Consider the following 16,116-nt stretch of genomic DNA (forward strand, 5'->3'; position numbering starts at 1 on the left):
AAAAATGGTCATGTCATTTTTTTCAATGCCACTGTAACTTTGAATGGTCACTAAATGAACTGATGTAAATTGGGGACTACCTGTTTAGGAATCATGATAGCCTTTTATGATAACCAATCCTTTGCTTGAAAAATCTGCATATGTACTATTAACCAGTGCCTCATGCTTTGATTTGAGAATTTTCCACTTCCTATGGGAAGTCTCTGTTTCAAGCTACAGTTAATAGAAAGCAGGCTAATGATGGAGTAAATGCATTTTGTCAACAGGCAAAACAAGTTTCCCTGTTCTCTTCCAGTTAAGGGAAAGACATGGACCTTTGCAGTTTCTGATCAAATTTAAAGTTTGAGCCTAAGAATCAAGAATCTTGGCCCTCCCTCCCTCCCTCCCTCCCTCCCTCTCTTCCTTCCTTCCTTCCTCCCTCCCTCCCCTCCCTCCCCCAAAGCAGCCCAGGGCAAAATGTTTCCCAATCTGCTAATTTCCTTCCCACCATTTTCTCCCACAAATAGCTAAGAGGTTCTTGGTGATGCCAGCCTTGATGCTGTCCTTGCTGCAGGTGGAAATCACTATTTTCATTATGTACCATCAAGTCAGTGTCACGCCTAGTAATCAGAGAGATGTCCCCAGTTGGGCTGTTTAGGTCTTGCAATGAAGGCATTCATTGTCAAGGTAATCAAATTGGTCAACCTTGCTGCTGGTCATTCTCTTTCTTAGTTTTTGCTTGAAAAAAGAACTCTGGATTGATTTGTCTAATGATCCTTTTGTTGTTGTTGTTGTTTTCTTGGCTGTCTGTGGTATTCTCAGGATTCTTCTCCATCCCCAAAATTCACTCTGAGGAGTTGCTGATTCATGGATTAATTACATTTCAGAACTAATTGAATTACCTGTTAGAAATGGCCAAGAGTATTGTGTTATAACCTTGTTTCATTATGCATTTGGTGTATTTTTAATCTGAAAGGTATTTTTGCATTCAATGCAATTTACATTTTGAACAGAGTTGGAACTGCATTCCATGATGTACAGTGTACAAGTATTTGAAATAAATACTTATAATTCTTTTACTTGTGAAATAGATTCTCCAAGAAATTAATAAAAGTTCTTTGGCCTCTATTAATTTGAAAGTGTCCTATTACAATTAAGAAACAATTTTCTTCTACTATATGTTTACATAACTCCCCTATTTTATCTACCTGGGGAGAGAGACAGAGGGAGGAAGAGGGCAGAAGATGTGGAGGGTAACTCTACTTGTAATAGTGTTGTAAAATCCATTACCACCTCATTTTAATATAATCTTTCACTATCCCGTTAACCACAGGAACTAATAAGTGTGTTATTCAATTATATAGATATCAGACAGGACGGATTAAATAAGCATGCTGCTGAACTATTTCTATGTCAGTTCTTGTATTTTATATATATGTATGTATGTATTTGTTTTCTGATGTATGTATGTATACACAGCATTTAGTAGCTCAACCCAAGCTATTTTTTTAAAATATAATTTTTATTAGTTTTTTAAAAACATTTTTGAGTTTTCTTCTTTACAACATTTCCACAATACTTCTATTGTGTATTCATTTCCTTCCCTTCGATTTAGCTTTAACTGTATATGTGGTTCCATTATTTTTATACATATTGATATATTAATATATTAAATTACAATCTTACATTTTGTGTCATTTCCGTATATACAAGTTTGTTATTAATTTCTAACTCCTATATCTTCCTCATTTAGTCTATCCTCTAACCATTTATACCATTTATTCCATACCATGTAGTATTCTGTTTTTTCTTTATCTTTTATTTCGTGAGTCTATCCATCTCTGCACACTCTAAGATTTTCCTTATTACGTTTTCCTCTGATGGTACATTGTTATTCTTCCAATTTTGTGCGTACATTATTCTCGCTGCTGTTGAGATATGTAAAATTAAATATTGTATTTTTTGTTGTAATCCCAGTAAATATTCCTAATGAAAATAATTCTGGTTTCATATCTATTTGTTGTTTGGTTCTCTCTTCCAGACATTTTCTTATTCTATTCCAATATTGTTTTACTTTTGGGCACATCCACCACATGTGGTAATATGTTCCCTTGTTTTGTCCACATTTCCAGCAGGCTGGTGATGTATTTGCAACCCAAGCTATTTTTAAGTGCATGCCAAAAGATACAGATGTGCAGCATTAAGTAATGCATCATGGAAGATTTCACCATTCACAAGTTATTTAAAATAGCCCATTTTGGGGTTTAAACATTTTGTAGCTCAGTGTTGTCAACCTTGGCAAATCACTTCCACATTTAAATCCTTTGACCGCGCGAGGAAATTTTTCGCGCGACGGACTCAGCCTCAGACATCAGGTGGAACATACCACAATAGACTGTAGGTAGGGATTTTATTTTTCACTGCTTTCCCGCTGAAAAGCTCCATATCGCTAAAGATAATCTTTTTAAGTTAAAAACAAAGCAGAACAGAACGACGACTTTTGCTTATATTTCGGAATTCCGAGACGTGTGTTGTATTTAGAGCCTCTGCAGTCTGAAATGGTCCAGCCCAGAAAAAAGCCAAGAAAAAGCCAAATCCTTCCTTGCAGTCTCGGCTGCGTTTCGTAGTCCAGAAAGGAAAGACGGCGCCGAAGGTCTCCTCCTCCTCCTTTTGCATCTACACGATGCGCAACTTCATACTGCATTGCGGTTTCTCGGTGTTGCAGGTTTCTGCGCGATTTCCCCGTTTGGTCTTCCATCGAACGCTTTTGGGCCGAGCCCAGCCGAGCCGGGGTCATTCCTGCCACCCAGATTCGTTCGCGCCCGGGATGCTGTCAGAAACCCCTTGGTGCTGTGCTTAGAGCCCTTGGATGGAGCACCAAGATTCAAGTGATCCCGAGCGAGCGAGGGCGCGGTTCCCGAAAGTTGCTCGGCCGGCATCTTTAACGGCGAGGCAGGAGCTCCGCTGGTAGGAGGGATAGCCGTGGGATGAAGAGCCGAAACGCCGCCGTCAGAAACAGTGGGAAATGACGCCTCGCTCTCGGAATGGAGAAGAAGCGCTTGATAGGTGCAAAGGCCCAAGGAACGCTGCCCCGCTGGCCCTTGGCCTCTTTGAGGTCCGGTGAATTTGTTTAATCAGGAAAAAAAGGGCTTTTTCCTCCCGGGCCGCTACAGCTTCGGAAACGGCTGCCAGACTTCATAATTGCAGCTTTTAAGGAAGCTCCCTTCTTCCCTTCCTCTCAAGTCTTTCATGGCTCTGTTTCCAGTTCCTGGCAGAAACTTTCAATCTGTGGAAATTGCAGGTTTTATTTATGTTGTATGCTTACAATTTGATCTGTCCAAATTGCCTTGAACGAGTTTCTGCCTAGAGAATACTTTAAATCGTGATGAAAGGGCATCCAGGCTGGGGATTATGGGAGTTCGTATCCAATACATCTGAAAGGCACACAGCATGACCCCCTTCTGAGTTAAATATACCTCTCTTTTTTGCAGTTAGTGGCCTCCCTTGACTAATTCGTGGAATGTGGACAATCTTTAGGATATGGAAATAGGTTGATGCCTATTGCAACAATGACAGCTACTTAACAATTGTCTGCCAATGTTAAGAAGCTGTTTTTCTATCACACTGGTTTTTTAGTTTTAAACAGAAGAGAACTAATATGAATTCATTTTCTGTTGGGCAAGACAATATGACCTGGGTCATGGAATTACTGGACAGTATCAATATGTCTCCATATAATATCATAAACAGTTTCATGGATTACTCAGCATACTTTTTCTGGGTGTCAGTACTATTCCTACTTCTCTTTTCTCCTGTTTTAATAATTCTTGGTTTTATTTATCTTTCTAATTTTCTCTTGCATATTTACAAGAGAAAAGTTAATTTAAAGGAAGATTATCTCAGTCAATCATGGGACAATGGACGGAGGGCTGTGGCTCACCTTTGGGACATGTATGGTACACTGTGGCATGGTAAGTTTAATCTCCTGCTTGATCTACACGTTGATGTGACTTTGATGACAATACCACAGTGATTTATAATAACCTTAAATGGCACAGTAGGATAACATGCAGTAATCATGTGATCTTCAGAACCCTCCATCAAATTACATCGTTTAATTATGTGTGGGGACTAATCATATCACTGCATTTAATGTGGCATATCTAGGTAATGTAAGTGCATACACACATATTATATCAACCATGTAATCCCCCTTGATGATAAATGTTATTTTGCAAAGCACAGAAAAGCAGTAAGAAATAATAAAAAATGCACTGCGTGTAACTTATTGGAGGAATGAAGGTAACAGGATGTGGCTTGTGAAAAAAAAAAGATTAGAAATCCTATCTTGTTAGAAAAGCATGAACATGATTGAGGTAAAATTGTTTTGGTTGACTCATACTGCTATTTGCTAAAACTGATGAGTATTTTTCTTATTCTTATTTTCTTAGTGGAGAGTGCTGCATAGAAACAACTGAAACTGCTTTTTTATCTTTCTAAAATGTGTTATGTAGATAATATCAAATTTAGGTTTTGCTCTGGATAAGTTCTCTTCATTGTCCAGATCCACTAACTTGCTACCTTTGGGCTGGAAAAAAAAATGAACCGAGATAATGATTTACTGAGGACTTCTTGGTTTCAAACTAGTATATATTTCTAAGAGAGTTCAAGGGACTGTATTGCTTCATATCTGAAACCAAGTTTTGAAAGACGTATGTATATGCATAACAGTTAGAGTTCCCTCAACTCCACTTAAGTGCATCTTTTCCTGGGCTCACAGATAATTGTGCAGGTATAGGAAACATTGCATTTGACTTAAGGAGACACTAGTAGGTAATAGCAAAATGCTTTGTGGAATTGGCACCAACTTAATTCAAAGTCATATTTTCCTTTCATACTATTACTATTACTGCTACTATTTCCTGAATATGGGAATATTTGCTTATAGGGCTCTCAAAAGCAGTATAGATACTTCTTTGAAATCAGCATTTGGCACATAATCCAATGGTCATGGGTAGCTGCAGTGTATTATGTTTTGCTGTTGTTTTATTTTAATGTTGAGTTGATTTGATGTTGAGTTGATGGCATGACTCTGTGTGATGAATTGATATTCAAAAATATATATACTTCCCAGAATAATTTAAATGGCTGGAATATAAGTTTCCAAAAAATAAAAAATAAGGATCACCCATGCTCATTATATTTATGAATGTTATGAAATGCCACTAGTGTCTTTTTCAATAATGTTTTACTGCTTGGTTTAAAAATACAGAAGACAGGTAGATTTCTGTGGTAGCATGATGCATTTATGAATATTCTGACATCAATTAAAGTAAAAGGCTGGTTAGCCAATTACATGGTTATCTGACACACCACTAAGAAATTCCAGGGCTGTAGGCTGGCTAAGTTTTTAAAAGTCCAGAAAAAGACAATGGCAAACTATTGCCAAAAATTGATATATAGTATATGTATGTGCACTCATCAGAAGTTGAGTTAAATTTGAGAGGGACTTACTTTATTACGTTATTTCTAAATCCTCCCACTTAAATGTCCTTTCTTGTGGGATAAATTAACTGTCTAGTCTATGCTCCAGTCTAATGTATTGCTGTCAGCTGAAGTAGAGAATGCTTGTGGTCATAGCAGAATTAACATTCTTCTACTAATCCATCATTTGGTATATTTAAGCCAAGGAGGGCTATCATACTATCATATCAGGACTAATTTACTTTTACCAACAAATTGATCTCAACTGTCTCTGGCAAAAACTTACTGTTATATAAAGGTCATGTAACCAATGACTATAAAAAGTCTTCAACAGAATAAAGGTTTTGAATGGTGTAGTGCTATAATAGAGAAGATACATACTTAGGGTTGAATTCTGTTGGTTCTGAACTTCTGTTCTTCACAAGCTTCATGGGGAGTAGAGTTTGCTGAGTGTTTATATATGGTATTGTTTCTATCTTTGATCTTGTTTCTCTGTTGCTGATTTCTTCTTATTTGGGTGATGATTAATAGGTTTATGATGAGGAAAGATATGTTACAGCTCTGCTGTTTCCTTCGTCTATACAGGGAACCCTTGACCTATGACCATTTGTTCCATGAATTAGGATGGCACTGAATGAATGGTGGGTTACAATCAATCCTAGGAGTTCTGGCTATCCCAGCAGTCATGTGAATGTCCTGCAATCATAACATCACCATTTGCAACCTTCCCTGCTAGCTTCCCAAGAAAGTCAGTGGACAGCTGACAAGGAAGATTGCAAGTTCCTGTGATAAATCTCCCACACTTGCCCCTCTGCACTCATTTACCCTCCCCAAATCCCTTTGTGCCATGTTGGCCATTCATACATCCCAATGAATCCTCCCAGACCTGCATCTCCTTTTTCATCTCCTCAGACCATCATTCACCTTCCCTGACCCATACTTCCCCAACCCACATTACAGAGTGTGTCTATAATGCAACTCTCTAGCATCTCCCCTTACAGCCCTGTGCACCATTCCCAACCTGCATCAAGCCTCTCACATAGCCTTCCCAAACCACACATCTCATGCATCTTCGCATACTCTTTCCAGCCCTACTGCATCTCTTCCTGAAGTGTGATGTGCTTATCCACATTTGCACATCCGCCCTGATGCTCTGTTGCACCCTCCCCTCCCCTCCCCTCCTCTTGCTCTCTCCTCTATTTGACAGCACCTTCTATTCTACCTCCTAGCCTGGGACTTTCTGTAAGCTTCTGTAAGCTTCTCCACTGCCAGCAGGAAATTGCCTCACCTTATGATTGTGGGATTCCTTTAATGGGATTGTAGGGATTGCCATTGCTAAATGATGTCATACTTTATGACCGCATCACTTAGTGACAGAAATTCCAGTCCTATTGTAAGTTGAGGACAACTGCTTCCTTTCTTGAATAGTTTTTAGGTGGAGCTTATGTCAGTGAATCTTCTCACAATTTTCTTCCTATTTGCCTCACTTAGGGATTTTCCGAGACCGTCCGAGACCTTTGATCTTGCAAAGTTGTCTGTTTTAACCTCTTTAGCTGTGTGCGCATTGTTTTATGAGCACCTGGATATGTAAATTGCTGTTATTTTCTATTATGATGACTGTGTCCAAGAAAAGCACTTTTCTACTGTAACTTTTCTTCTCTTGTAAATCTGATTCCATGAAAGCTGTTCATGGAATGACAAATGTATCACCCATGTAAGATATCCATATTTTGGACTGTAACTCTGAGGGGACTATTACTTCTAGAGGTTGCACTACATTCTGTACTGTGAATCCTGAGATTCAAAAGCTTAATCCTCTAATCTGTTTCTATATTTGTTCATCAAATTGGAAGTAGGTGATGAGGCTGAGATCTATCAATCCCACAACTTTTGGTATTTTGACAGTATAAATACTGAAGAGGATTATAGCAAAGAGTTTAGTTTTGGGTCAGTTTTTGGTCTCAACAATTGTGCTTATATTGACTGCAGTTTCTTCTAGATTCCATGCTAATCTTAATCTTGATTTTTATTAAAGCAATACTGAAACTCTTATATTTTATCCTTTAAACAGGTTATGAGATACATGGGATGGATAAAGTACCAGAAGGACCAGGGCTTATCGTATTTTACCATGGAGCCTTTCCTCTAGACTATTTCTACTTTGTATCTAGATTATATTTAAGAACAGGCAGATTTTGCCGCACAGTGGTTGATTACCATTTTTCCAAAATACCAGGTAAAACATATTGTCTGTGTACAAACACTGTATTGCAAATCTTTAAGACAGACATAATTACAATTTATTTTTAAAAATTACATAGTTCCTCTAAAATGCAAGCTTATCTGGCTTCTTGAATTATCAAGCAAATCTTGTATCTTTTGATATTTTGATTGTTACTGAAAAATACCATTTTTGTAGTCTGAGCCAGAGCAGCTTAGTTCCATTATTATTAGCATCTTATTTTTTATAGACAGCTTTGATAAATGTTTTTTGGTTGTTTGAGACAAAAAATGTCCAGGCAAACTATTGAAATAAGTTTTCTGTTTCTCTTTGCCTATATAATCAGGAAAAAAAAATCTTTCTTTTAATTGATCTTCAAAACATGTACAATTTTCTACTCATTCTCATTCTGCTCATTCAAATATCATCTAACAAAATGCTTCCTAAAAATACAAAGGTTTTCCCCTGTAGGTTTTGTCCATATTTTTTCATTCCTCATCTATTGGGGAAAAATCTTTTGCAAATTTGTCTGATTTTTGTATCACTTTGTTCCAATTCTTTGACTGAAGAGCTCCTCTTTAGTAGAAATGAACATCTTGCTCTGTCACAAAAAAATTACTGACAGTGATTTTAACCTTCTGTTAGTTATTGTCTAAAATCTCCATTCAGTAAGGGAGGTTGAAGGTTGTGTGGCAGAACATATCCAAAATGTCCTCTTCCTATTTTCCCCATAACAACAAGCCTGTGAGGTGGACTGGGTTGAGAGAGAGTGACTGCCCCAAAGTCACCCAGCTGGCTCTCATAGCTAAGAACTTATGGTCTTCTGGTTTCTAGCCTGGTGCCTTTTATCTAGATCAAACTAGCTCTCACAATGTTATCCCTAACAAAAGTATAATGAATGATGTTAGTGTCTATGCAAACTTTCACTGCCTTTCCCACTTGGTGTAGCAGGACATTACCTGTATCTGAATATGAGTAATAATTACAGATTTATTAGTTAAGGTGCAGCCTTCTACTATTCCAGTTTCATACATTTTTACAGTCAGCAAGGTAGTATAAGCCCTGCCAAACCTGTTTAATATTTGTACCCTGTCTCAATATAAAAGACATTATGTTCTATTAAATGTGTTACTGAGTATACATGCAGAATATCAGGTCCCAACATTTTAATCAAAATTTACTTGTAATTATGTCTGGATCTGTTAGAAATGGACCAAACTAGGAAACCAATCCCACAGGAAGACTAGGACTTTTAAATGCCATTAAGATAGGCTATAGCCCTGATGGCGAACCTATGGCACGTGTGCCACAGGTGGCACACTGAGCTCTCTCTGTGGGCACTTGAGCCGTCGCCCCAGATCAGTTCCCCATGCATGTGCATGCATCTCCCGCTGGCCAGCTGGTCTTCAGGTCCCTGCCACACCTGCGCGGGAGACTGGAGGCATGCACGGGGATATGTGCGCATGTGTGGCAGGTGACATGCATGTGCAGGGGCCAGGCACATTGCATTTTGGGGATGCGCGTGCGCTTTGGGCACTTGGTGCCAAAAAGGTCACTGAGCTACAGTAATAGAATCTTTCCAACCTTTCTACAAGGGCAAGCCAGATTGAGCCTCTTAATACTACTTCCTTTTCCAGGATTTAAGGAATATGTGTGCCCTTGTTCCTGTATTTATGAATAATTCTTCCAAGGCCATCTCCATAGTTTTATACAGCATCCAAAGAATACATTGAAGTTGGCTCTTTGGTACAAAGCTATATTTAGTAGCATTTCAAACAAAAATTAAATTATATCCATATTGTAGGAAGCATTTGCATGATCATTCAGAAGCACAACAAGGCAGCTATGTTCCTTAATAATTATGTTAAAAACTGTTATCAATATCTGCACATAATACTTGTTTCTTTATATGCTTTCTGGACCATTGGTTCACCCAATGGTTTTTATATATGGCTTACAAAAGAGAACTCAAGAGAGGAATACTTTTATTTGTTTGTGTAGAAGATTTTTAAGTATACTACTGTATATATTCTAAAGATGCTTTTTGCTGGTATCTTGTACAGGTATAAAACTGTTTTATAATGTGGAAGGCCTTACACATAATGGAAGGACAGAATGTACTGAAATTCTGAAAAGGGGATACTTATTGGGAGTTTTACCAGGTGGAACCCGAGAAGCACTGTTTAGCGATGAGAACTATGAACTTTTATGGGGTCACCGGACAGGCTTTGCTCATGTGGCTAGAGATGCAAAAGTGGTGAGTAACTTTCTGCTAGGCATCTAAAACATCATCATGAAGATTACAATGGACACTGGATTAAATAGAAATCTATTCCAGCAATCATTAATTCACACTTTCATATCATCTACATCATTCCAGCCATTGATCTAAGTTTTCTGCAAATCCCCACCCAAAAACAACAACAACCACCTGTGGGTAACTTGGATGAATTGTGGGGTAAACATTTTTGCCTTCTGGATAGTCATGAGTATCAGCAACTTATACTTTAAAATGAACATAAAAAATGGAAAAACAGATAATAGATCTCCAAAAGAGAATAGTAACTAAACAAAACAACAAAAATAACTTATAGAGGGTCAGCAGGCATACTGCTCCAAGATCTAGGAAAACAGTCAAGCTTTCGGAGTGTATGAAACATCATTATGGTGGGGAGCCATATGGATCTCATTAGAGACTGTCTTCCAGAAGGCAAATGCCACACAACAGAGAAGGCACAATATCTAAGTCCTGAAAAATAGCATTGTTTAATTGAAGGAACCCGGAGTACGCCCAGCACTCTGCTGATTTTACTAGATGGGCAGAAATGATGGAAGATAGTTCTGACTGTATGCCAGAAGGGCTTTAAAGATGATAACAAGCACCTTGAATTGCAGCCCAAAGTCCACCCATCAGCAACCATTGAAGTTTGTGGGTAGCCCACCACTGTCCATTCTAATGCATTCCAGTAATAGCTTCTGAACAGTCTTCAAAGGTACTCCGTAATCCTGCTGTGACGTGATGAGGACAAAAATGACCAACTAAAGAGTGATTTATGAGTAGGATGATAATCTAGTCACCAGGGCAAATCTATTAAATGTCTTTGCTTTCAAGAGAAAATTTTTCTGACTCAAACCCAGGCCTCAAATGGCAGGTTTTCAAAACCTAGGCTGTCAACTGCTGTTGGTGAATGCTAAATTAGTCTGTAACAATGCTATCTTGATTTATGACTTAATTGTTGAGGAAAAAGCTGATCTGGTATGCATCACTGAGAGTTGCCTGTGGGAAGAGGGTTGGGTTCTGATCCCTGAGATCTGCCTGGTTGGTTTCCACATTTGGCCAAAATCTCAAGGTAGAGGTGGAGTGGCAGTGATTGTCTGGGATCCTTGGCAAACATTCAGGGGCCTTGCTCCACAAATTGTTGGATGTAACCCTAAAGGGTTACTATGAGGAATATACTACACATGCAATGCAAATCCGTTGCATTCACTCTGCACTGGACTCCAGCTTTAGAGCAAAGTCTATGGAAGTGATGTTGCAAGGTAATCTGTGAAGAGTTTGAGCCTGTTGAACCTGAAGAAGTGGACAGGGCTCTCTCAGCTGCTAGTTTGATCATTTGTATGTTAGATCCATGTCCCTTCTGACTAAAGCCTTGCAGGAGGGAATACGTTGAGTGGATTTGGGCAATACCTAACTTCTCCTTGAGAGAGGGAGTGGTGCTGCCAGCTCTTAAAGAGGCAGTGGTGTGCCCTCTCCGCAAAGGACCATTGCTTGACTCAGTAGCCTGGACAGTTTTTACCAGTCTGCAACCTCCACTTTCTAGGGAAAGTGATAGTGGACAGAGTGGTTGCATGGCAACTTCAGAGAACTCTGGAAGAAGTAAATTATCGAGACCCTTTCAGTAGGGGTTCAGTCCAGAGTTTGGATCTGAGTTGGCATTGATCATGTTCATAGATGACCTCTTGTGGAGGTAATGCATAATTTTCTTGACCTCAGTGCACTTGATACCATCAGTCATGGAATAATTGTATGCTAGGTTCAGGAATTGGGGGTAGATGGCACTGTATTGTGCTGGTTCTCCTTCCTCTAAGGCCAGTAGATAAAAGGAGAGAGAACTAGCCCACATCCCATAATTTGTGGGGTATGTCAGGGTTTGTTCTCTCTCTTTTTCTATTCAACATTTACATGAGGCTACTGGGTGAGGTGATCCATTGGTTTGTGGTGAGATATCATCAGTATGCACATGACACCCAGATTTATATCTCTACCCCTTGAGTGTTGCTCTGGACATCCTATCCCAATGTCTGAAGGCTGTTGGGGACTGGATGGTAAAGCAAGCTTTGACTCAACCCTAGCAAGATGGAGTGGCTGTGAATATTTAGACTCTCCAGAGATATGGTTCTTCTACCTCTTCTGGATGGGATGCACTGTCCCAAACAGACCCAGTACACAATCTGGGGTCCTCTAGACTCACGGCTCCTGCTCAAAAAGCAGGCAGCAGCAATGGGTAGGGGGACACTTTTAATTGATGTGCCAATGGCACCTGGACTAGGAGGCCTCGCTCACAGTAACTCACACACCCTTGTAACTTCTAGCTTAGACTACTGTAATACACTACATGGGGTTTTCCTTGAAGGCTATTCAGAAACTCCAACTGGTGGTTGTTTGGGTAGTAAATGGTGTCAGATATATGGCACATATAATACCATTCCTGTGTGAGCTGCACTGGTTATCGGTGTGTTTCAGGGTACAATTCTGGGTGCTTGTGATTATCTGCAAAGCTTACATGGCTTGAGACTGGGGCACCTGAAGATTGTCTTTCTTCAAGAGTCTCCACCCATCCAACTAGGTCTAATAGAATGAGCACGCTGCACATCCCATCAGCCAAAGAATGGCCCCTGCTGAATGGAATATCCTCCCTTCAGAGATCAGAATGGCCCCTACCTTGTTAGCCTTTCATAAGGCTTTAAAAACATGGCTATGTTCCTGAGCTTAACGTGCTGAATGTGCCAAGCATCCAATTTCCTGGGTATATTGCTAACCAGGTTAAATACCTTACTATTATGTATCTTAAATTGGATGTTTTTATTGTTTTTAAAACATTGTTTAAATTTTTAGTTGTAATATATTTTATAAATTGTAAGCCACCAGAGTCATTGACTGAAGTGGACAGGCCCCCCCCAGATTAAACTAATAAAATAAATAAATAAATAAAAATCAAAATGGCAAAAAATAATCTTGGGCCAGAGACATAAATGGACACCAAAAGGCAACTTTTCAGAGTTGCAGTGTGAAAGTGCATGGTGATTCTATTCCATACATTTATTACCACATTAATTGAATATCTCATTTCTTTATTTAATAAAATTTATAGTTAACAAAATTTATATGGCAAATTTTCATCTTGCATAAAAAATCCATATCAAATATTTACAGTATTATTTAAAAAACTTTTTCTGTTTTCATAACCATGACATACTTTAAGGAAAAGGATGGCTGTTTTTAAAGTTAAATTTTGATGAAATGCAGTTTATTCTTGCATTAATAATCCTAAAACTCTTAATGATAAGATTAGCGTTTTCAGTTCCAATACAACAAAAAGCAGGACATCCTTATCTTTGAAAAGTTGTTAGCTGCAATTTTGGTTTATTGAAAAGACAACATAAAATCTTGAATTATGAATTGTCTTATTTCAATAAACTCTATTGATGAATTGCCCCAATTCAGATTTAGATTGAATGCTAAACTATAGACAGTTGAAGTGAAAGCTTAGAATTGCTACATTATGAATCTCCAGAAATTAAGGTGGAAAGAGCCCATTTGTATACATTGAACATTGTTGTAGTTGAATTAATCCTTCAAATTCAGGTGGTTTTTCCCCCCATGCATTAGATGATTCATGCATTATGTGTTTCATGCATTAGATATTATGTGTTTTATTAGAAACCAGTTTTAAAAGTGAGATACTCAGAAAGTGAGATACTGAGAAAGGTATAATTTCTTTTGTAAATGGAGATAATATTTATTGTACTAATTATTCAGTGTATGATGCTAATGCATGATCTTTAAATTGTAGAGGCTGAAATGCTGCCCTAATTCTGGCTACTTTTCTCCCACCTTTCTCAGCCTGTCATTCCTATATTTACAAAAAATCTACGAGAAGGATACAGAACACTTGGGAAAATATGTAAGAAAAATTCAACTTGCATCTTACTCATTGTGCTGAAGCATATTTAATGGAAGAAAACCATGCTGATTTCAACTGGATTTCTATTTAATTGGGTTTAAACTGTTGATCTTGGATTAAAAAATATTCTATTTTTTTGTTTTCTTATATTCATCTATTTCTCCAAGTCTTTTGTTCTTGGCCTTGGACTTCAATCAAATTGGCTGATCCTATTATTTTGTGTTCTTATGTCTTTGCTTCTCTCTTTTTATCTGTGATTCTTTTTGTTGTGTTTTCTTTAAATTTCTTCAAGTGTACAATAGTTGTGTGGCAGATGTAGCTTTACTTTAGCTACAAGTTAGCTGCATGTTTGTGTATTTATACTGATGAAAATTAACAAGACAAATTGGCTAATTCTATACAGAACTAGGACCTTGACATTTGCTCTTCATAATAACTGAAGCATGCATTTCTATAAAGTTAAGATATAACTGCATGGACTTCGTTTCTTTCCAATCAGGGCACTTTGAATATTGTTCATCCCACACCATGTTGTTGTTGTTGTTGTTGGAACATGACCATATTTTTGATTTTGCACACAGGGCCGTTCAAATGGTTGTATGAACGTACCCGATGGCCAATTGTTCCTATATATGGTGGATTTCCTGTGAAATTTTGCACATACATAGGAGATCCCATTCCGTATGATCCAAATATATCAGCTGAAGAATTAGCTGAAAAGGTAATTTAAGTGAACTGCAGAAACTTCAATTATAACACTTGTCGTTATATTGATATTATTATTCATGAGTCTTTATATAGTATGTTCATGATAAAGAAAGTTTGTGATGGCAGGCATTTAAACCTCTGAAAAGATTACTGAACTTTGTTAATATTTCTGTTCAAAATATCATAGTATACAATATCTTATATTTAATAATGTTTACACTTAATAATTACCTTTGGATTATATTCATTGTTTGTGGAATCACACCTTTTAAAAAATAAAGGCAAATATAATTTAAAATATAAATTCAGTTATAAATGTGACATTGCTCACTTCAGCACTTCATTGTTCACAGTGGCATTTGAAAAGTATAATATGAATGTAGTTCACATATTTTTCAGAGAAAGAAAATAAAATAATTTTTTCCTTGTTCTTTGCTCTTTTACAGACCAAAAGTGCAATAAAAGATCTCAGAGATAAATATCAAGAAATGCCGGGTAATATACAAAGAGCACTATTGGAACGGTTTGAAAAGCGACCAGAGAAATGATGCCATTCCACTTGTGAAAATGTAGTTCTCCATTCGCCCCCACTAAGAATATATTGTGCTAGTGATTTGATGATTTTTTAGAAAAAAATAGTTCACTTCAGTCACTAAATTTTAATATATGTGTATTAAATATGCAAGTGGAATAACTATTTGTTGCTTGTTTGCAATTTTAGATTTGTTGATTTATTGTGTATATTTCGCATATAGAAAAGAGATATGGGTTTGGTAATTTGAACTTCTTCACATAAATATCTTTAGTGATGACTGACCTTTTTGATGTATTTGCAATTATTTAATAAATATTGTTCTATTTAAAATTGGAAAAGAAAATTTGCTTGAACTTCTTATCCCTGGAAAAAATAGATTCAGTGGTGTTCAACTTTTTTTTAATGGCACAGAAATGTTCAAATTCATATAAGATTTAATTCAAAATTCCTATATAAGATCCTATTTAGATGTTACTCAGATTTTAAACTGATTCAAAATTTAATTTGATTACACATGCAACTATAGGCTATAATGAAAAAACATTAAAACTCCTACATCTACTGCATAATTAATTAGGGGGGAGAAAGAAAGCAGAATGGGGCGAAAATGACATCTGCTGCCCACCTACTGTCTGCTTTTGGACCATTTAGAAACAAACAGAAGCTCAAATTTGGCCTTGAAGCCGTAGTTTCCTGATCACTGTAAAATCAGAACAATAATAAAATAAAAAATACAGTATCAAAATTTGCCAAGTACCAAAATTTTGCTCATGTGATCATGGAGGTTTTTGCAACGGCTATAACTTCAGGTCTAAGTTGCATTTGCTCAGGGCCATTGTAACTTCAAACAGCTGCTGAATGAGTAATCAAAATTTGAAGACTACTTGTACAAACAATAAAATCTCAGTCACATACTCTAAATGAGCTTTCCTTGAAGAGCATCTGTAGGTTCAGCATGTGCAAAATGCACTGGCACAACATTCAGGTGTTCTCCTCCTGAATTA

At 37.5% G+C, this 16,116-nt stretch overlaps 1 protein-coding gene across 1 annotated transcript; it reads left to right on the forward strand.

The window, feature by feature from the left end:
* The first annotated feature begins 1,584 nt into the window (after window positions 1-1,584).
* LOC131195964 (monoacylglycerol/Diacylglycerol O-acyltransferase-like) lies at window positions 1,585-15,443 on the forward strand. The gene is made up of 6 exons (XM_058178292.1): window positions 1,585-3,950; window positions 7,535-7,699; window positions 9,748-9,941; window positions 13,809-13,869; window positions 14,451-14,590; window positions 15,024-15,443. The coding sequence occupies exons 1-6, from the start codon at window positions 3,638-3,640 to the stop codon at window positions 15,123-15,125; spliced, it is 975 nt and encodes a 324-aa protein (XP_058034275.1). The 5' UTR covers window positions 1,585-3,637; the 3' UTR covers window positions 15,126-15,443.
* Window positions 15,444-16,116: the final 673 nt, after the last annotated feature.

Source organism: Ahaetulla prasina, chromosome 3, assembly GCF_028640845.1.
Source record: "Ahaetulla prasina isolate Xishuangbanna chromosome 3, ASM2864084v1, whole genome shotgun sequence".
Taxonomy (NCBI): Eukaryota; Metazoa; Chordata; class Lepidosauria; order Squamata; family Colubridae; genus Ahaetulla; species Ahaetulla prasina.